The following is a 23,616-nucleotide window of genomic DNA, read 5'->3' as shown; positions in this document are numbered from 1 at the left end:
CAAAGATAATAAGAAATCTGGCCAAGTTCCCAACTAAGAAGTGGTAGAGCTAGGGTTGGAAGCTAAGCAGTCTGGCTCTGGAGCTGAGGCTCTTAAGTCACCGCATTATTTTGCTGCATTTTCACTACATAAGAAAAGGTGAATATACTGGAGATATTTCCAACACACCCTCTCTTCTATGCCCTTTCCTTAGGAAAAGGCAGGATTTCACATTAAACTTAGTGAATATTTAAGTCAGGGTAAGTCTTATCCTAACTACAGAATGAAACCATTTTTGTCTCTTGAATTGATTTTACACCTCAATGAACAGGTAAGAGGGTTTATCTTTGTGAAGTAGAAGTCTTTCTCATCCCCTTAAGAGACTACCCTCTTCTGCATACGAAGTTAAACTATATGAGTTTGTCTCCAAAAATTATAATAACTGGATTACCTCCTTGATCCCTTCAAAATGAAGTGTCTGGAAAAAAGGGAATTAAATTTAAATGTGTCTTATAAAAGAACTTTATTTAATCAAGAGAAAGAGAATTGTTCTTCTCTTCTTACTCTCCTTAAATATAAAATGTTTTTATTGGTTCTAAACAATATGGCCAAAGTCACAGAATTAGAACTTTATTGTATTTGACCTTATTCTAAAATGTTTATTTTTTCAAACCTCACAATAAATTGAAAAATATTAAAATGTAAATACTTTGGAGGTGATTATTCAACCAGTCTAGCAAGTTGTTTGACAATGGTTCTCTGAATGTATTATTTTTCATTTCTAGATAATTCTAAGGCACTGATAGCATTTCTGGCATTTCTGATTATTGTGACATCAATAGCCCTACTTGTTGTTCTCTACAAAATCTATGATCTACATAAGAAAAGATCCTGGTAAGAGTTGATTATGAATTTTCAAATAATAATGGTAGTGGTAATGGTGCAAACGCATATCCATATGGCAGTGAGGGAACCAGTTAAATGAAATATGTGAACTAGAGAGAAGACAGCATAAAGCCCACTTCATGACAGAACTTTTAATCAAAAACTTTTAGTGTGGTTTTATTGGTTTGAATTAAACATTAATATTATTTTCTTAATTTACTAATAATATTGTGGACTTGTTTAATAGTAACCAGTGAAAAGAATGTGTGTGTTTTTTAGTACAAAGTGGGTCAGAGGGATCTAGGAGTGACAAAAGCAAAAGAAAGGAGGGAGATGTCTGGGGAAGTTAATGTGTTTCGTTGGCCAGAAACAACCACATCTTATGAAAAACAGAAGATTTAAAATAAAATCATTTGGCTACTTATGTGAGTTTAGCAGACAAGTCTTGGTTGTTTCTTTTCCTCCCTCACCCTCCTCTCTCCTCTCTGACTCTCCTCTCTCCCATCCTTCTGTCCTCCCTTTGCTCCAGGCTCTCTTCCTGCCTTCCCTCCTTTCCTCTTCTCCTTTCCTCTCTTCTCCTTTTCTTCTCCCTGACTTCCTTCCTTTCCCTTCAATGTGTTCATTAAATATAAGTTAAATACCAACTGAATTCTGTGCTTCTTGAGAATATAGAAACTTATTTTTCCTATTTTCACAGCAATTTGGATGAACAACAGGAGCTTGTTGAAAGGGGTAAGTATGCATATTTTTTGCTGATGAATATTCCTTCCCCTGCATTTGAATCCATTCATTTTATTTCATTTATTTATTTATATTTATTTTAAGACAGAGTCTCATTCTGTTGCCCAGGCTGAAGTGTGGTGGTGTAATCTCTGCTTACTGCAGCCTCCGCCTCCAGGTTCAAGCAATTCTCTTGTGCCTCAGCTTCCCAAGTATCTGGGATTACAGACACAAAGCACCAGGCCCAGCTAATTTTTGTATTTTTAGTAGAGATGGGATATCACCATGTTGCCCAGACTGGTTTCGAACTCCTGGCCTCAAGTAATCCGCCCACCTTGGCCTCCCAAAGTGCTGGGATTACAGGCATGAACCACTGCGCCCAGTCCCATTCATTTTAAATAAGAACCGGGCATTTTTAATTTAACTTGGACTTCTGTTGATACAGTGATAAAACTTAAATTCCTTTACTCACTCAGCACCTGTGAAGTTCCCAGTGTACGCCAAGCATTGTGCCAGGTACTGAGAGTACTACAGTGACAGGCACAGACTCTGCCCTTAAAGGGTTTGTAATCTAATAGAGGAAAGCAGATATATCAACAAATACGACGGTAATTTGATACATGCCCTAGTAGTTGAATGTGTATGATTCTATACATATATAGAAGATAGAAAACTGTGTGCGAGGGCGGAAATCTGGTCTGTTAAGATTGTGGGGAACCAATGGACCAACAAATTAGGGAGTGGTGGAGGGAAGAGTGGAGGAAAGTCAGAGATGGGGAGATGGTACATCTCCTCAAGTCCCTGCCAGGGTGGAATGCTGGCTGCTCCCACTAAAGACGCATTTATGGACAGCAATAAAGAACAGCAATTTTACTTAGGAGAAGAAAACAAATTTGTTTATCTTTTTTTTCAACATTTATATTATTTAATTTTTAAAAAATGTGATTTCTAATCCAATAAAAAGGGACAAAGTTGAACCTTTGCAGAAATTGAACTTTTGTTTACAATAAAGAAATTTACTTGCTTTCTCATGCTTAAGACAGGAATAATTTCAGAAGTCCTTTGTCTGTGTTAATCTGTGTTAGAAGTGTTTCCCTCTGGTAATAGCAGGTACCAGGTCTCTATGCAGAAACTTTAGGGTTGAATCTTTTGTGCTCCTTAAAAGGCTTTATTTTTATTTGCAGAATGTAACACTATCTGACCCCTTATTACATATTTATTCATTTGGTTGTTGATTATACTCCCCTAACTAGAATGTAAGCTTTGTGAAAGCATGGAGGCTTTTTTTCTTATTCACTGCTTTATGCCCAGTACCAAAGTGAGTACCTAGGATTTGATAAATATTAGTGAATAAATAACACTGAGATAGGGTATCCTGAGGATTCATTTTCATAAACTGAGGGAGGAATGAAGAGAGCAATCAGTAATAAACACCTGAGCAGAAAAGGAAAATCCATCTCAAAGAGTAAAGGTGGACTTGGAAAGTGTCAATGAGATATTTTATCTCAAAATTGATACTGATTGCACCTTGGAATGCAGTAGAATTTACTCATTCAGACCCCATGAAACCCTGAAAGTGGCCCTCAGTTCAGAATGAATGAATACCAGGCATTCCCAACAACCTAAAGAAACAATTGCATATAGCCAGTTTGATAGCTCTGATTGGATAGAAAGTTTCCATGGGCAGTAAGATAAATGGTTCGCCCTCATGGACACCTTCTTTCTTTATCTGATAAATGGGTAAAATTAATACGATTACTGAAAGAAATACTATCAGTAGTACATGAAAGAGTAGGAGAAACATCCTTTTTACATATGTGACAGATTAAATTCTCTTACCTTTCTAAAGCGTTTGGTTTTCAAGTTCCATATGTAATTACAGCTTTTTATGGTTAGTATACTTTTTTACTATTTAGTAAGTTATTTCACAAACATAGTATATAATGTATTTCATATACTTGAAGCAAAACGAATTAATACAACTGTTTCACCGTTTAGTGTAAACAGATGATCAAATTAAGCTGTGTCATGGGTATAAGGGTATTAATCATATTGTCTTATTTCATTTGCATGTTTACAGCATTTCATAAGTTGAAAACGAAAACAATACAAAGAAAAATATTAATTGTATTATAAATAAATAAGTATGGTAATTGCTATAAAATGCATATTATCAAACAAATGTGAATGTCCTTATAATGGTGATGTTTAGTCTGGGATCCCTTCTCTAAGCATAGAAAATGGGGAAGAACATTCTGGTAGAGGGAACAATATAAAGCCCGGAAGAGATCTGAAGTACAAGATTGAGCAGTCATTGATTTGTAGGTAAATGTTTGTATGTGAGTGAGATTTCTCAGATGAAATGTGTACGAGGAGGAAAGAAGCTAAAGGATTGAGTACACGGTGTAAATTTAATGAAATGTGTATGCCCACCTGAAAGACACGTATAACTAATACTGAATCTTTAATATGTTTCCAGATGATGAAAAACAACTGATGAATGTGGAGCCAATCCATGCAGATATTTTGTTGGAAACTTATAAGAGGAAGATTGCTGATGAAGGAAGACTTTTTCTGGCTGAATTTCAGGTGTGTGTTGCTTTTGTTATATGATAAATTCAACATCAAGACAATTCTACTTTAAATGTATTTATATTGCAATTTGCCTTCATAATTTGTCCCACTTGATATTGCAACATAAGCAAAATAGATATTATTAGCAGATATCTATGAACCAGAAGGAGACTCATAGAGGTTGACGAGATTATAGTGTGGAGCTAGTAAATATTTCAATGTAATGCTTTATTGTATATGAAGTTGTGTCACAAAATGTATTTGGCTGATTTTGTAGTTGTACTCTAGGTACTCATCCAAGTATCTGTTTTTAAATGAATTTGATAGTGACACAACAACTAATCCTAAATTTGTCCCTACTCAAGAGATTTGTTCTGAAAGTTGTCAATCATTACTTTTTTTTAAAAAACTGATTTTATTTTTACATAATTCCTGATCTTAATTTCAATTACTCTAAGCAAATTTTGTTAGCAATATGAGGAAAATAATTTTACAGGATATCTCATTTGCTCAAAACGATCATTTTTCCTGAATCTTCTGTGATCCAAGAAATCATTGTTTCTTTCAGAGCATCCCGCGGGTGTTCAGCAAGTTTCCTATAAAGGAAGCTCGAAAGTCCTTTAACCAGAATAAAAACCGTTATGTTGACATTCTTCCTTGTGAGTACTTACAGAGTATTGAATTCCCATATGTTTAGGCCACTTGATTATTCATTATTTCACTTGTTTATTTTTCTTTTCCTTAAACAGATGATTATAACCGTGTTGAACTCTCTGAGATAAATGGAGATGCAGGGTCAAACTACATAAATGCCAGCTATATTGATGTGAGTTAAAATTTGCATTTTTCTTATTCCTGTATATTTCATTCAGCTCCTTCTTTGTCTTGGCAAAATTTTAGAAATATTATTAAAGATATTTTGAAGTGAGCCCATATGTCACTGATATAAACAGGAAATTATTAATATTTGCAAGGATAGTTACTTATTATGTGACTATTGGTATTGGGTATAACATAGAATTTTCCTCTACAAACAAAATTATATTAAGAATTAATTTAATATACTCTGGTGCCTCTTATGTGCTAGATATTAGGCTAAATAATCTATGCATGTATTTCTCAAAAGAAGCCCACATTTGCCTCAGCCATATGCCGTATAAGTGAGGACTGGGAGGCTCAGTTTAGTTAATTACCTTGTCCTTGTTCACACAACTGGTAAATATTTGAGTTGAAATTCAACCAGAGTCTGACTGACTCCAAAATGTTATCCGTTAATTTAATCATACTAAATTTCAGCAGACATTCCTCATCAATACAGATCATCTGTCCACTGGATTTATGCAGAAATGTAAATGTCTGTACGTGGTTAATTTATTTAAAATATTTTAAAATTTATTATACAAATGTTAAATACTGAATTCATTACATAGGTTAAATAATTTTAAACAGTATAAAAATATATACAGACTGAAAAAATTCTTTTTTTCTCCCCAAATCTGCCATTTTCCCAGTGTCCTCACTTACCAGAAGCAACTATATTTTCTATTCAAATATATATGGTAATTATGGTATCAGGTTACTTATGGTTCTCCATTGGAACTTGGAGCTCCCAAAAAGCATGTGTCTTCTGCTTTTAGATAGATGATTAACATATTGTAGCTATTCAATAAATACTTATTAAATAAATGAATGTATGTGCCATACTGTGTCATGAGATAGAAGTTTCAGGAAGTTACTTAAATTAATGTTGAATTCTTGTGACCCATGTTTCAAATTTAATCCAATGGTAAAGGCCATCTGTTTCTGAAGAGCTCCTTTCGTTGCTGAGGTGAATTTAGGAGTCTGAGATAATTCTGGAAGAAGCCAGTATAATATTTTATCTGCCTCTGTACTCCTTTATCTTGGTAATAGGAGCAGAGAAAGCAGACATTGTAGGTAATGAAATGAAACTTATCTGAAATGACAGAGAAGTCTAGGGAATCATTATATTCCAGCAGAAATTAAGAGGTGAAAATGCGGGTAAAATCCAAGAATGATTTGTTGAAAGAAATTGAGTAAAAATCCCAAAAGTAACTACATAGCTGGTGAGCAGGTTTAAACAGTGGCAGATCATCCTATAAGAGTTGGCAGGATATAAAATGTTGAAATGTCTAGAGCACTTTTGTAAATTACAACAACATCCCAGATGAAGATGAAGCCTAGTGTTAAAATTGCTTGAAGTTTACAGCAAAGATACATGAAAGTCATGAATATTCTTTGCAAATGCTAACATGTTGAGCAAATTAAATGCCTGACCACCAATTAATAAGATCCCCTTAATACTTTGAAACTGCCCAGAGAAATTCACAATCACAAAATGATGGATCTAAGGCAATTCCTCTAACTCACAATTTTTCATGTTAATGAGTAATTGAATGTTCAGCAAATGACATATCTTTGCATGTGTTTTCAATAGGGTTTCAAAGAACCCAGGAAATACATTGCTGCACAAGGTAATTTCTTTGATAATCCAATATTCTTTTTGAAAAATTGTTTTATAGCACTTTTAAGAAAACATTTCTTATCAACTTTTATTTGTTTACCTCCTAGGTCCCAGGGATGAAACCGTTGATGATTTCTGGAGGATGATTTGGGAACAGAAAGCCACAGTTATTGTCATGGTCACTCGATGTGAAGAAGGAAACAGGGTAAGAACCAAGAAGATTCATAGTGTGGATCTTGGGGTTAGGAAAATAAAGTGTTGAATGGCATTTTGAAGAGCCACGTATATCTGCCTCATGACTAAACAGAGAGTTCTCTATGTTAATCAGTATTAACTTTTATTTAAATTTTTCATACCTGTAGAAAACTAAAACTTTTAACATACAAATATATGTCTGTATGCATAAAATTTCAAGTCTTCTGATTAATTAAACTTGATTCCTGTTTCTTTGCAGTGTTGTTATAAGTTCAGTAAATTTCACTGTTTTAGCTTCACAAGAACTTAATACTCGAAACAAAACTGACCTTGGGCAGATAGGTGGTGAGTCATGTAATGTGACTTTAGGAGTAAAAGCCTCTCTGTCCCCCTACCTAAAATTAACCACAAGCAATCGCATCTTTTTTGCTGACAAATGATTGTCTCCTCTCTTAACATGCATGTAAGCCTGGAAAGATCATCTCGCTAAAAAGTATGAAGGAAATTCTACAGCACTCATAAGTGGGAAATAGAACATATATCAAGCATCACAGCTTAAGGTTTATATATGCTTGAACTACACAAATGTTTTGAGAATTTCAAATGAGTATAGGTTTTGTTTTCACTCTTTAAAGAAAGTTGGATAAAAATTGGCTTAAATTAAAAATTCAAATACTTAATAATGTTTTTAAATATAGAACAAGTGTGCAGAATACTGGCCGTCGATGGAAGAGGGCACTCGGGCTTTTGGAGATGTTGTTGTAAAGATCAACCAGCACAAAAGATGTCCAGATTACATCATTCAGAAATTGAACATTGTAAATGTGAGTTTGCTTTTTACATAATTTTTGTTTTGATACTGTTTTTACAAAAATATAATTATGGAATATTAAATTTGAGAAATTAAAATATATCAGGAAAAATTATTTTTGATAACCTTTAGGATGAAAAGCTGTGGTTGGAACAATGACAAAAGCCAATAGGGTCAAATTTAAGTCACTGGTCAAGACGTTTTTGTCCAAGTCAAATCGAAAGTATTATACCATGACCCTGGAAGTATTATAAAAAGAGGGAAGGTCCATTAAATGTGTTGAATACATAATCAAATTGTTAAAAGAATAAGCAATTTGTCCTTATTGTCAGTGAGTTTCTACTTTTATGAAAAAGATTAATTTTTCCGTAAGAGAAATGACAGAATTAGAGAACACTGTAAGAAGTATAAAGTTCTAACTATGCAGCAGCGATGGAATGTTTAGTTCAGAAAATAAGGAAGTCATTGTGGCCTTAGATAATAGTTAAAATGGAAGTCATCATGCATATTATATAATTCCATTTATATGAAAAATCCACAATAGGCAAGCCAATAAAGACAGAAAGTAGATCAGTGGTTGCCTGGAGATGAGGAGGTCAAACAGAAAAGGGGAGTGGCTGCAAATAAGAACAGCCTTTCATTTTGTGATGATGAAAATGTTCTATAATTAGATATAAAGGTGATGGTTGTATCCTTTAGTGAATGTAATATGAATACCGAATTGTACATTTTAAACTGGTGAACTTTATGGTATGTAAAATGTATCTTTTATTTCCAACAAATGAATTTTATTTTTAATTTTTTGGGGTACATGGTAGGTATATTTATGGGGTAAATGAGATGTTTTGATGCAGGCATACAATGCATAACAATCACATCAGGGTAAATGGGGCATCCATTATCTCAAGCATTTATCCTTTCTTTCTGTTACAAACAATCCAATTATACTCTTTTGTTTATTTTGAAATGTATAATAAATTATTGTTGAATAGTCACCCTGTTGTGCTATCAAACACTGGATCTTCTTCTTTTTATCTAATTATATTTTTGTACACATTAACCATCACCATTTCCACCCTTGCCATACCCTTCCCATCCTTCGATAACCATCATTCTACTCTGTATATCCAAGAGTTCAATTATTTTAAATTTTAGCTCCCACAAATAAGTAACAATATATGAAGTCTGTATTTCTGTGTCTGGCTTATTTCACTTAACCTAAGTCCTCCAGGTCCATCCATATTGTTGCAAATGACTATATCTTACCCCTTTTTATGGCTGAATAATACTTCATTGTATATATGTACTACATTTTCTTTATCCATTCATCTGTTGATTGATGCTTAGGTTGTTTCCAAAAGTTGACTATTATGAATAGTGCTCCAATAAACATGGGAGTGCAGATATCTCTTCAATCTACTGTTTCCTTTCTTTGGGATATATACCTAACAGTGGGATTGCCGGATCATAAGGTAGTGCTATTTTTAGGGTTTTGTTTGTTTGTTTGTTTGTTTTGAGAAACCTCCAAATTGTCCTACATAGTTGTTGTACTAATTTACTTTCTTATCAACATTGTCTGAGGGTTTTCTTTTCTTCACATCCTTGCAAGCATTCATTCTTGGTTGTCTTTTATATATAAGTCATTATAACTGGAACGAGGTGATAATATAGTTTTGATTTGCATTTCTCTGATAATAAATAATACTGGCCACCTTTTTATATATCTGTTTGCCATTTGTATGTCTTCTTTTGAGAAATGTCTATTCAGATCTTTTGCTTATTTAAAAATCAGATTATTAGATTTTTTATCATAAAGTTCTATAAGCTTCTTTTGTATTCTGGATATTAATCCTTTGTCAGATGGAGAGTTGGAAAATATTTTCCCTCATTCTGTGGCTTGTCTCTTCACTTTGTTGATTGTTTTCTTTGCTGTACAGAAGCTTTCTAACTTGATGTAATTCTACTTGTTCATTTTTGCTGTGTTTGCGTCTGCTCGTGGGGCATTATTCAATAATTTTGCACAAACCAATGTCCTGGAGAGTTCTTCCAACATTTTCTTTTAGTAGTTTCATAGATTAAGGTCTTATATCTAAGTCTAATCCATTTTTTACTTTATGTTTATATACAGCAAGAGGTAGGGGTTTAGTTTCATTCTTCCACATATGAATGTCCAGTTTTCACAGTACAATCTATTGTGGAGACTGTCCTTTCCCCAATGCATATTCTTGGTACCTTTGTCAAAAACGAGTTCACTGTAGACTTATAGAATTATTCATGTGTTCTCTATTGTGTTTCATTGCTCTATGTATGTTTCTATGCCAGTACCATGCTCTTCTGGTTACTATAGCTCTGAAGTATAATTTCAAGTCAGGTATTGTGGTTCCTCTAGTTTTGTTCTTTTCACTTAGGATGGCTTTGGCTTTTCTGGGTCTTTTGTGGTTTCATATAAATGTTAGGATTATTTTTTCTACTTGTAAAGAATATTATTGGTATTTTGATAGAGATTGCATTGAATCTGTAGATAGTTTTGAGTAGTATGGACATTCTAACAATACTCAGTCTTGAACATGGAATAGCTTTCCATTTTTTATGTCCTCTTCAATTTCTTGCATCAATATTTCCCAGTTTTCGTTGTAGAGATCTTTTACTTCTTTGGTTAAGTTTATTCCTAGGTATTTATGTTGTTTTTATCTACTGCAAATGAGATTACTTTCTTGATTTCTTTTTGAGATAGTTCAATGTTGGCATATAAAAATACTATTTTTTAATGTTGATTTTGTATCTTATGACCTTACTGAATTTGTGAATCAGTTCTAATTGTTGTTTTGGTGAAGTATTTAGGTTTTTCCAAATATAAGATCATATAATGTGCAAACAAGGATAATTTGACTTCTTCCTTTCCAATTTGGATGCCATATGTTTCCTTCTCTTGTCTGATTGCTCTAGCTTGGACTTCCAGTACTATGTTGAACAACAGTGGTGAAAGTGGGCATCCTTGTCTTTATCCAGATCTTAGAAGAAAGGCTTTCAGTTTTTTCTCATTTAGTATGATGCTAGCTATGGGTATGTCATATGTGACTTTTATTCTGTTGAGGTATGTTCCTTCATTACCCTGTTTTTTGAGGGTTTTTTTTTACTATGAAGAGATGTTGAATTTTTATGAAATAATTTTTCAGCATCAATTGAAATGATCATATGTCTTTTGTCCTTCATTCTGTTGATATAATGTATCACAATAATTGATTTGTGCATGTTGAACCATCCTTGCATCCCTTGGATAAATGCCACTTGATCAGGACGAATGATATTTTTAATGTGTTGTTGAATTCAGTTTGCTAGTATTTTGTTGAGGCTTTTTGCAGGGATATTGACTGGTAGTTTTCTTTTTCTTGATGTGTATTTGTCTGGTTTTGGTATCAGAGTAATACTGGCTTTGTAGAATGAGTTTGGAAGAATTCCCTTCTTTTCCATTTTTTGGAATAGTTTGAGTAGAATTGGTATTAGTTCTTCTTTAAATGTTTGGTAAAATACAGTAATGAAGCCATTAGGTCCTGGGCTTTTCTTTGCTGGGAAACTTTTCATTAGAACCTCCATCTCATTACTTGTTGTCCATTCAGGTTTTGGGTACCAAAAATAATGGTGACACCAACTTTTCAAGACACGGAGAGCAAAATAATAAATGAAATAAGAAAATGATAAAAAATGGAGGAATGAAGTTAAAATGTAGCATTTTCGTTATATTACACTTTGCTTGTTAGTTTGTTTACACAATGTCTGTTGTCTTCAGCATAAAATAATGGATTATAAGATATCGTTTGCAAGCCTTATGATAATCCCAAATCCAAAAGCATTCAACAGATACATAAAAATAAAAAGCAAGAAATTAAAACAGACCACCAGAGAAAAATCACCTTCACTTAAAGGAAGACAGGAAGAAAAGAAAGAAGGAAGAGGAGGCCACAAAATAACCATACAAGAAATAACAAAATGGCAGGAGTAAGTCTTTATTTATCAACAATAACATTGAATATCAGTGTACTAAACTCTGTAAACAAAATACATAGAGTGGCTGAATAGATTAATAAAACAAGACCCAACAGTCTGTTGCTTACAAGAAACATTCTTCACCTGTAAAGACACAAACAGACTTAAAATAAGAGATGGAAAATTATATTCCATGTAAATGGAAACCTAAAAAGAGAAGGAGTACCTATACTTATATCACACAGGTGTATTTCAACACAAAAACGAATAAAAGAGACATTGATTGTCTCTATGTAATGATAAAGGAGTCAATTCAGCAAGAGGATATAACAATTGTAAATATATATGCACCTAATACTGGAGCACACAGACATATAAAGCAAATATTATTAGAGCTAAAGACAGGGATAGACTCCAATACAATAGTAGTTGGAGACTTCAACACCCTACTTTCAGCATTAGTCAGATCACCCAGGAAGAAAATCAACAAAGAAACATTGGTCTTAATTTGCATTTTAGACCAAATGAACCTAATAGACGTTTATAGAACACTTCAACCAATGTCTGAATGATACACATTCTTCAGATCCATGGATCATACTCAGGGACATACCTTATGTTATGCTATGAAACAAGTCTTACAAATTTTAAAAAATGAATTATATAAACTTTTCTTTGACTACAATCAAACTAGAAATCAATAACAAGAATTTTGGAAACTATACAAACTCATGGAGAGTGAACAATGTATTCCTCAATGACCACTGATTCAATGAGGAAATCACTAGGGAAATTTTAAAATTTCTCAAAACAAATGAAAATGGGAGCACAACAATCCAAATCCTATGTGATACAGTGAAAGCAGTACTAAGAGAAAAGTTTGTAAGAGTAAGCACCTGCATTAAAAAAGAAAAATTTCAAATAAACAACATGATACATTTCAAAGAACTAGAAAAGGAAGCACAAACCAAACGGTAAATTGGAAGAAAAAAATAATAAAGATCAAAGTAGAAATAAGTGAAATTGAAATTAAAAAAAATACAAAGCATCAATGAAATAAAATGTTGTCTTTTAAAAAGAGATAAAATTGACAGGCCTGGTGCAGTGGCTCATGCCTGAAATCCCAGTACTTTAAGAGGCCAAGGTGGCTGTATCACTTGAGGTCAGGAGTTTGAGACCAGCCTGGCCAATATGGTGAAACCCCATCTCTACTAAAAATTAAAAAAAAAGAAAAAAGAAAAAAAAATTAGACAGGTGTGGTGGCACGCACCTGTAATCCCAGCTACTTGGGAGGCTGAGGCAGTAGAATCACTTGAACCTGGGAAGCCGAGGTTGCAGTGAGTGAAGATTGCATCATTGCACTCCAGTCTGGGCTTTGCAGCGAGACTCCATCTCAAAAAAAAAGAAGAAGAAAAAAAAAAAAAAAGATAAAATTGATAAACCTTTAGCCAGACTAAGGGAAAAAGAGTGGAGACTCAAATAAATACAGTCACAGATGAAAAAAGAGACATTGCCACTGATACTGTAGAAATTTAAGTGATTATTAGATGCTACTATGAGCAGTTATATGCTAATAAATTGGAAAACTTAGAAGAAATAGATAAATTTCTGGATACATGCAACCTATCAAGATTGTAAAACATCTCTTAATAGAGCTGTTTAAAAAAAATACAAGTCTTTGTATAGGGGGTTAAGATTTTCTCTTAACTTCATTTATTGTAGGCCTTTTAGTAATCTAAATTTTATTTTTGTATAGTCTAGATACATTTTCTACAGAAGAAATAGACTTACTCTATATATCTCCATAGGTCTTCTTAGATTTCCATGGTATTACTAATTGTTATGTCTATAGAGTGCTGTGAAACAATCCTATCAATAGTTTCTGGCTAAATACTTGTTTGACTAAGCCACAAAGGCACCGGATCCATAGATATGAGGGTATATTTCTAGGTTGATAACTATCTGGCTACATTCTGTAGTCTGGGTTTACTGGTGTTAATTAACTCAGTTTGTATGTTTCTTTTGTTATCTAAATGTAGATGGTTCTTTATACCTGGTGAGAGAATTATGACTTATGCATCTTGTGGTGGTTACCTTGAAATTAGAACAAACCTGAGCGGTAACCTGGGGCTGACTTTCCTCAGTCCTCTCTCTACATTCTGAGTTGACAGTGCTACCATGTGAAGGTCTAAGGAATATAATGTTCATCAAATAATCAGACTTTGCTCACATAAGAATGAGTCCTGCTTGCTGGCCTATCAAGTAGAAGTATTTTAAACAGCTGTGAGAATGACCTTTACCATATTATTGTAAACACACATCCAAAAAGCTTTCAGCCACGCACCCCCCTTTTATGGTGTATGTTTGTTTATTTATTTATTTATTTATTTTGGCTTGACAGCACGCAAGTTCCAGAAATTTTGGTTATACTTTCTTTACCTTACTTACATTACTGGTAAGATATTGCTTACAGGGTAGTGCATGCAAGTCCTGCACGATATCTTAGCTACTAGTTATTGATTAAAAAGGAAAATGCAGTCATGGCTGAGAAGATGTATAAGACACCTGAGGAAATTATGAACTCTTTTGAGGGGTTTATGTTTGCACGAGGAGACTCTGTATTGGTACTCCCTTCCACTTATTTATGTTTCATAGTCTGCTTTAAAAAATCATTTCAAAGAAGATACTATCTCTTGACTAGAAAAAAGAAAAAGCAACTGGAAGAGAGGTGACTCACATTCAGTTTACCAGCTGGCCAGACCACGGGGTGCCTGAGGATCCTCACTTGCTCCTCAAACTGAGAAGGAGAGTGAATGCCTTCAGCAATTTCTTCAGTGGTCCCATTGTGGTGCACTGCAGGTAGGAAAAACAACAACAACAACAACAACAACAACAACAACAACAACAACTCCAACAGAATCCACCTGCCTAGGGCTGTTAGAGACCTCTTTCCCTTTGGCAATTGCTATTTTGGGAAACAACCTATGGGAGAAACTTAGATTCTTATATCTGTTTCACACCTGCAGCTTTACCGTGATCATGCCTTTACCTTTTTTTTGCTTGGTTTGCCAGTGCTGGTGTCGGGCGCACAGGCACCTATATCGGAATTGATGCCATGCTAGAAGGCCTGGAAGCTGAGAACAAAGTAGATGTTTATGGTTATGTTGTCAAGCTAAGGCGACAGAGATGCCTGATGGTTCAAGTAGAGGTATGTTCTAACCTTTAGTGATTATTCTCACTTTGGTTTTTTGGACTTAAATCTTTTCCAAGTGATACTAATGATATTTTAAAAAATCGAAATTCTTCGCAACTTCAAAGAGTAGATGATTTCCTGAAAACTAAAACATGTGGTAATCACCAGAAATACTTAGAAGCATTTTTCATTAGTGCCTAAAAGTACTGTGGAAGAAAGATGACCACAAAACATACACTTTTTAAAATAATGAACTGCCATTAACATATATCAGATTGGCAAGAAAACTAAAAACGCTGAAAACAGATTTGGCATCATCTCATAAAATTAAACTGAACAGACAGAATAGTATAGTAGTCAACAGCCTGGTTTTAGAAACTACACTTTCAGGTTCCAAATCTTGCTTTTAATTATTAATACAAGGGTGAGTGGTATTATTTATTAAGTATTTTTAGTCTGACTGCACCTCAGTTAAGTCATCTGTAAAATGGAGGCAATGATAATACCTCACAGACTCATAACCCCAAAAGTAATACAAGTAAAACACTTAAACAAGTCTCTGGCACATACTATGCATTTGGTGATTGTAAGTGATGGTTATTACTGAAAATGTCTGTATTTGACCCCGCAAAAATCACATATGTGCACATACGCAAGAGAAGCATCAACTAGAAACATTTGCAAGAATAGCAAAAAAACAAAACAAAACAAAACAAACCGAAATATGTACCAATGAAAGAATGGAAACACCATAGATATGTATCAATAGGGGAATAGGAAAACAAAATTTGGACATGTGGACTCTCTGTACGACAAATGCTATGTTGTGGTAGAAAGCAATAATCTAGGTTTGTGTCTGTCTGTCTGGAGAGATGCTCAGATGAAAACAATGAGTGAGTAAAGTTGGCACACGAAACATTCAAGATATAATTCATGTGATTTTTTTAAAGCACAGAAATGTACAGTGCTTATGATTATAGATGCATAGATAGCAGAGTAGAAATATAAAAACAAATTGTTAACCTGATAAAAAGAAATGATTTACAGTGGAAAATAAAGTACAGTGGAAAGATACTGCCAAACTCAGGGAACTAAAGGTGGTAGTTAAAGAGGATTATCAGAAGTATACTATTTCTTTGAAAATACTGGATTCAAACAAAATAAGCAGTTAAGAGTGGTTAAATCTGGGTTTGGCATATTGGATTAAAAAATAATTTTCTTTTTTTTTTGAGAAAAATAATTTTCTTATTAAAAAATAATTTTCTTATTTTGAAAGTTCTAAAAACTATTTAAAAAGGTTTTCTAAGGAATAACAACTTGCTTTTTTACCTCTTGAATATACTGTGATATTTATTATGGTTTTACATTCAGTAATTTGGCTTATTGTCCCAATAATTACTAAATGAAGTAACATACAATGTTCTTTAGTTTTTAGGAATAAAAGTTGTGCAATACAGAGTACATGGATAATCTATTTGTAAAGTAATTTTTCTGAAAAAATAATCTGAAAATAGGATTTGCTCATATTCCAGAAAACTCTGAGAGTGAACTTCCAGAATATTATAGATATCACATAAGTATTATAGATATCAGTTTGCTTTGCCATGTATTGTTCCAATATGAGCAAAATTATGGGGAATGTGTATTTTAATTAAATATGACTTGCAGGACTCTAAATTACTAGTTAATTATCTGTATTTTTTCCTGAAATTGTAGGCCCAGTACATCTTGATCCATCAGGCTTTGGTTGAATACAATCAGTTTGGAGAAACAGAAGTGAATTTGTCTGAATTACATCCATATCTACATAACATGAAGAAAAGGGATCCACCCAGTGAGCCATCTCCACTAGAGGCTGAATTCCAGGTAATGATAGTGACAACAATAATAATAATTACAGGCAACTTTTACTGAGTGTCATCTACTTTCTAGGTGTTTGCTATGCACTTGACATAGCGCTTGTGTTTGGTCCTCACCAGAACCAGTGGAGCACAGATGAGAAAACTAGGACACAGCGAGTTAAGAGAAATGCCTGAATCCACACAACAATTATATAGATTTCTTTAGACCCAGAAATCTGACTTTATTACTAACACTTTCAGTCATTCCTCATTAAGCTGGTATAAAATAAAGTGTCAAGATAACAGTATGTAGCCACAAAACTCATCTGCCAAAGGCAATATAGCATATCACCTTTACAAACCGTATCTGGTTTTCGTTTGTAAAGGAAATCATTAGAAGAGTTTATGACTGCTTAGGAAGTTGAACTGGCTGGAGCTGCCAGACAGACAGTAAAAGATAAGTACATGTGTTCTAACCTATTTATTAGGCAATTTTTCTGACAGCTAACCTAGCATGTAGTTCACTATAATTTCAGAAATTTGGCATATCAGTCCTCAAATTGCTCCGTTGTCAAAAAAGTGTTTTGTGTTTTTTTTGTTCCACCTATGATTTCCAGTTTAGTGAGTCATTCTGTAATGTACCAAACTGGTAAATTCAGAATTTCTAAAGACCAGGAGTATGCTTTTAGTCAGATGCAGAACCATTTAATGTTTAGGATCAAAGTGAGGTTAAGATGGGGCTGGAGGTGGAGCATGCAGTAATCACCAAGTGACTCAATACCCCAGAAGACCTGTACTTACAATGGAAGAACTAGCAGGCACAGGGTAGTCTCAAGCAGAGTAGTGTTTTATTGTTGTTTTCTTGCTTTTCTAGCTGACAAATTAACCATATTCAATATACCTTTATACCTGCCCTACTAATCCATGTAAACACATATGCTGTTTAGAGACAGTTACACATTTAAGTTAAACATTCTTATGAATGTTGATTTACTATAGAAAAGACAGACTATTTTTCACTAAACAAATGTGCTTGAGTTTCTGCTGTGTGTGCCAAGTACAATTCTAGGCACAGGAATCAAAATGATCTGCAAGTGGTCATGGGAAGACGGATGAGAGGATGTGATCCAGATCACAGATAGAAGCAGTGAAATTATTCCATTTAAGCAGACAGTAAGACAGAAGATGAGGGTAGAGATGCAAGTCGGTTGGTCAATTTGGTATTGGGAAATTGAGGCAGCTCTTGCCTGATGATCTATCGCTTTTTCAAGAAAATATGAGGCTAGATCATCAGTTGAGAGTTGAGAGATACAGGAGCGAGTAGAGCAAAGAAGAGCTTAATGCTTGAGGAAGGGTATGAACTAGTTATCTCCAAGTAGAAAAGCAATCTCCCTAGGCAGATTGCCAGAAGTTATCATTTGATCATCTAAATTTATCGTTATGAGTTTAAAGAAGAATTAGTCAGTTGGTTGTATCGTTTTCTATAGCAGCATTTAGCTCTTTGAGGGTCGAGGCTGTGTGTGTAGATGGTTGAGTTAAACCTATCTAGATTTCAAAAAGTGTCTATTTGAAAGTAGTGAGGCAAACAAGTTGAGGGTGTTTACAAATGAATGATGACTGAGGTGGAAAATAAAAAGCAAATTGGCCGCACCAGGGAGGTGAGAGAAAGCAGTAAGGATAATAAGTTGGACATTTTGATAGAATTACAGATTGCTAGGTTGAACATACTAGAATAAATGACCAGGAATAATAGGGGTAATTTTCAACAACAGGGATAATTGAAGTTGTGATTTTAGAGGTGATGTGATATTTGGAATGAAACCTACAAAGGTGGAATGATGAAAGTGGATGACTGGGAAATGGAGGGAAAGTCATGGGAGGTGAAGAAGCTAAGAAATGAAGAGACTAGAGTGTTGGATAGATCATTCTTGTCAATGTTGAATTAACCAAAAATGATGACAGACCTTGGAAAGAAGAGCACATACTTAGCCAAGCCTAAAACTAAATGAAGTGGAGTGATTTAGAAATCAATACCTGACACTTCCCAGTGAAGGGCAGTGGATAGAAGCTAGCATAGTATGATGGCAGGAATATCAGAGTGGTTGGTTTATTTGAAAGAGAATAAGTAGAAATGGTTTGCAAGTAGAATCAGAGAGTAAGGAGAACACGTATCTTTTCTTAAAGCTGTGAGGTAAAAGGAGTATGAGGGGGAAAGTCAACTTTTTCTTAAAAGGGCTGCCGAGTTATTGGTGGTGTTCTTAGCTGACATCCATGTTTCAATTTTCCATCACTTTCAGTGATGGAAAGTTCAATTGGTGGAAAGAAAAATAAAGGTGAAGTGACTGTTGGAAGAAGATGATTAGGATAAATGGGAGTTCACAGATGACAGACTATGAGCATCAGAGGGCAGGGGAGGAAGGCACTGTTGGGTAAGGTGTGAGAGACTGGGTTGTATCTGAGGATACAAATAACCATTCAGGAATAAAAGTCTGGGGAATGTGGATGCACTGGGAAGCTTAGACTTGTGATGGCATGTGAAGCAGGCAGAGATTTAAGAGTGACAGATCCTTTGTGTCTTAGATGAAGGTGAACCATTAATTCCACCTATAATCCTGAGTATTGCTACAGGGCACAGGCTGCCTCGGTGACTACACTCACAAGAGCACAAGGTGTTATAATAATTTCCAAAACATGTGGTCCTTCATGCAGCTCATGGTGGTGTTTAAGTGGCCTAAAATTCAATGATGATGTTTGCTTTCACTCAATTACATAGCTATGAATGAGGTTTGAAACAGAGTGCCATGATTAATTTGAATGAGGGTACCATGCTGAAAAAATATATATCTATATACACACACATATATACATGCATGTGTGTGTATATAAAATCTTACTGAATTGTACATGAGGAGCTGTCTCAGTTTAAGTTATTTGTAACATTAAATATTATCATTAAATATTGTTCACTTGACAACTACTTATTTAAGGACTAGTGGAGAGGAAAGACTGGAGGCAGGGAGGTCTTCCAGAATAAATTGGCATTTAAACTGATGCCTATAGGGTAAGAAAAGTTATTAGAGCAACCAAAAGGGGAAAAGGTAGTTCAAGTAAGAAAAAAACAAAAACAAACAAACAACAACAACAACAAACATGTTTATCTGCCAAGAGTTAAAGAAAAGCTTGGCGTTTCCAAGAATTGAGGAAGCTGGTTTGGTAGAAGTATGGAGGGACCTAGAAGGGTGTAAGACTGGAGAAATAGTCAGGGGCATATCACTAAAGACTTCTTACACTATTTTGAGGAGGTTTTTTGTTTTCTTACAGTGGTGGAAAGTTCATCTTCAGAAAAGCATCTTCTGTTTTGTGTTTTAGAAGGATTAGAGCAAGCGAGATTGAAGACAAAGAGGCCAGTTAAGAAATTGTTGATGTTTTACAAGTGACAAATGAGGGTAGACTAGATTAAGTAGGAGGAAGGAAAACTAAAAGGATTTGTGAGCCTCATCTGTAGAAATGATAGATCTCTTCTGACTAATTAGTAACTGTGGGTGAGAGGAAATCAATCTAGAAGGTGTAAACAAATTAAGAATCAACTTTCAAAACATGTGCCAAGTCTCCTATGAATGTGGTGTCTCCAAAGTTTATTTCTGATAACTTAAAATAACTTACCATTGCTTTTGCAATATAGATCAACATCAGTCTAGTGCTTTCAACTTTGTAAGAACAAACTATTATTTTTCTATCAAGCAGCTCTGAAGAAGGAGACATAGTCTGTTACATATTATATATCTTTAGCTCATACTCATCCTGTCAAAAGGACTAAATGCCTGAGCAATTTAAAGAAAAAAATAATCAGAGGCAAACTGAAAAATTGTGGCCTATAGGGAGCATATGCAAATTTCACAAAAAATAATGAAATGCTTTTCTTTAGGGAGCATCTTATTATGCAATAAGCCAATATTTACATTTTAAATGAGTTTTTCATTTTTTTTCTTCAGAGACTTCCTTCATATAGGAGCTGGAGGACACAGCACATTGGAAATCAGGAAGAAAATAAAAATAAAAACAGGAATTCTAATGTCATCCCATGTATGTAGTTTATTTTATTTTTTTCATATCAGATAAAGTTAAGCTCTTTTGGATTTGTTTAATGTGGGACACACACTCATACAAATGATCTTGAAGCAAGATTTCAACATTTGGTTGTTAATAGGGAAGAAGTTAATAGGTATTGAAATACTAGTTATTGCAAAGACTTATAATCCTGAACATTTACAATGGGCTTTGGAGGGTAGACTGTATTCAGTGTTTTCTTTTTACCAATTATTTCAGAAATGAGTTGTCGTAAAAGTGAAATATTTAAAGCTGGGAGAAAACAGAGCAAGTCTCTTTTACCCATTTTCTTTCATTTTTAGTTTATTTCAGTTATTTACTCCAGAGTAATTGACAAATAGTAAAAATTACATCCATTTGTTCTCATTATGTTTCCTTTTTATCCCTTATATCTGGGAGGTTTAAAGTAGGGGGATATACTCTATAAACTCTAAATCATCAAATTTAACAGATGACAATATGCACAGTTTCAAGACTTGAATTCTACTCTTTAAGCATATTAACATCACATATGGTAATTTTATTCAGCTGCATAAACTAAAATTAACATGGATAAAATATAACACAAGTTGATAAATTAGACGACCAAATAAATCAGATCAGTGCATGGCTGACCTAGTTGATTTCCACAGGAGTCCTTATGAATGTAGTTTAAAATATGGAATTGATGGTGATATGGTTAATCAAATCATTTGACCAAGTTATTGTAAATTATAGCAATTAAGAAACAGTGAGAAATTATGGATCAAATAATTTTCTGGGATAAAAAGTAATTAATCAAAGCTTCCTATATAAGATTGTTAATTTAATTTACTGGAATGTAATTGAGGGAAAAAATCTAAGCTACGTATTTTGTAAACTTATATCAAGCAGAATTATAATAGTCTATGGGAAACTAAAGTGTATGTATCAAAAATTAAATAATCATATAATGTTACGATATGTATTTGTTGTTTGACATGTAATTATGCTCCATGTTTTTTCCTGGAATCCTTTTCCTTAGACTTTTGTTGTATAATTTGTTTATCAACAAGTACTGAATTTTATATAGGATCTTATTTCATGCAGATCAATAAGTTTTCATAATGCAATGTGTCCTTTTTTAAATACTTTCAAATTTCCACATGACAATGAAGAAGAAGTTTAATTTTTTAAAGGAAGGCTTACTACTGATTTATTTTACATAGATGACTATAACAGAGTGCCACTTAAACATGAGCTGGAAATGAGTAAAGAGAGTGACCATGATTCAGATGAATCCTCTGATGATGACAGTGATTCAGAGGAACCAAGCAAATACATCAATGCATCTTTTATAATGGTAGGTACTTAAATTGCAAAACCCAAGATCCAGCCATTTTAAAGTCATATCTATGTTATTAGGGCCATTCATTAAGTGATTTTATAAAAGAATAATGAGCTTGGTCATAACTACATATAGATTGACATGAGAGCTTCAATTTCAATGCTACATTTTAACTTAATGAAAGATTTAAAAATGCTATAACCTAATAACCTGATACAAAATAAGTTAATGCTATTGGTTATATTTTATGACAAATATAGCTATAATCACATCAATTTTAAAAATAGTAAAATTTGAGCAAATACAAGTATTTGAAAATGTTTATACATGCTCAGATACCCAAATTGTAGGCAAAGCCAAATTTGCATATTTGTATGGTTAGAAACTTTTCATTCAGATTAACTGAATTATTAGGTGAGTCTGTGTCACATCCCCCACCTTTTTAATTAACTGAGAATTCAAACAATGAAACTTTAGTCATTTATTAAATATTTATTATTTATACATTAAGTTGGATTTACTTATTTTCCAAAGTTTCCTAAAGCACACATTCATAGAATATTAGTTTAATTAAGAAATACAATAAAAATATGAAGACACTAATTAAAATTAGTATAGACATGATGAAGGTAATTTGAAATGCTTAAGTATTTTCTTGTTATAATCACACTAACCTTTATAGAGAAACAAAAAGGTGTGTCTTTTGTGGAAAGGAAAACTTGTTTCCCAAGATATGTTGTAATCTTGATTTTACATTATTAGCTAAGAATTATTATCTGCATAATTATTTTACACATAGCTATTACATTGTTTCTTGGACATAGGAATCTTACTATTTGTATGTGACAGCACTGATATCAAACTAAGTAACTCTATTTCAAAATGGTTATTTTAAGAATCTACTGAGCTCTCTTCTGTAGTAACAAAGTTCCACCCTTTTTTGTCTAAAAAGAGCTACTGGAAACCTGAAGTGATGATTGCTGCTCAGGGACCACTGAAGGAGACCATTGGTGACTTTTGGCAGATGATTTTCCAAAGAAAAGTCAAAGTTATTGTTATGCTGACAGAACTGAAACACGGAGACCAGGTTTGTACTTTTGAGGATTTTTTTTTTAAACCTCTCTGTCATAAAACTTCATTCTCCAGTCTTGGATTGCTTGCTTGATCACCATACCCACATCTTTTTTAGCCCTCCATCACACAATTCTGTCTGCTCAATCTTACCCCTTTCACCCTGGTGTTGGCCTCCATCAGCTATGTCTGGATTCTGTCAGTCTCTCGTGTTTGCCCCCTCCAGTCTTGCATGCTACTCACAGATTAGCCAGGATGCAGCAATGCCAGTGTCACAGCAAATAACAGCTACATTTTCACTCTGTTTTCCTCATTTTCTCAAGATAAAAACCAAGCTCTTTTTGTGATATCCAGCGCCCTCGACAATCACCCCGTCATGTGTCTTTCATCTTCCTCCCTTTTTTATGTTTTCCATCCTCTCCACTCTGGACAAGCAGGTTTTGTGCCCAAGCCTGAACACACCATTTG

General features: G+C 33.9%; 1 protein-coding gene across 10 annotated transcripts in view; it reads left to right on the top strand.

Annotated features, from left to right (window-relative positions):
* The window catches only part of PTPRC (protein tyrosine phosphatase receptor type C), a 122,235-nt gene that overhangs the window by 92,201 nt on the left and 6,418 nt on the right, over positions 1-23,616 (top strand). For all 10 annotated transcript variants that reach the window (XM_021928971.2, XM_021928970.2, XM_021928964.2 and 7 more), the window contains 14 exons: positions 765-873; positions 1,562-1,596; positions 4,064-4,173; positions 4,727-4,817; positions 4,908-4,984; positions 6,614-6,650; positions 6,748-6,845; positions 7,534-7,659; positions 14,332-14,489; positions 14,703-14,838; positions 16,540-16,689; positions 20,657-20,747; positions 21,959-22,092; positions 23,030-23,164. In XM_021928971.2, coding sequence (XP_021784663.2) covers positions 765-873; positions 1,562-1,596; positions 4,064-4,173; positions 4,727-4,817; positions 4,908-4,984; positions 6,614-6,650; positions 6,748-6,845; positions 7,534-7,659; positions 14,332-14,489; positions 14,703-14,838; positions 16,540-16,689; positions 20,657-20,747; positions 21,959-22,092; positions 23,030-23,164 — 1,487 coding nt within the window. The remainder of the gene's footprint in view (positions 1-764; positions 874-1,561; positions 1,597-4,063; positions 4,174-4,726; positions 4,818-4,907; positions 4,985-6,613; positions 6,651-6,747; positions 6,846-7,533; positions 7,660-14,331; positions 14,490-14,702; positions 14,839-16,539; positions 16,690-20,656; positions 20,748-21,958; positions 22,093-23,029; positions 23,165-23,616) is intronic.

Source organism: Papio anubis, chromosome 1, assembly GCF_008728515.1.
Source record: "Papio anubis isolate 15944 chromosome 1, Panubis1.0, whole genome shotgun sequence".
Classification (NCBI taxonomy): Eukaryota; Metazoa; Chordata; class Mammalia; order Primates; family Cercopithecidae; genus Papio; species Papio anubis.
This window is presented reverse-complemented; position numbering and strand designations above follow the sequence as displayed.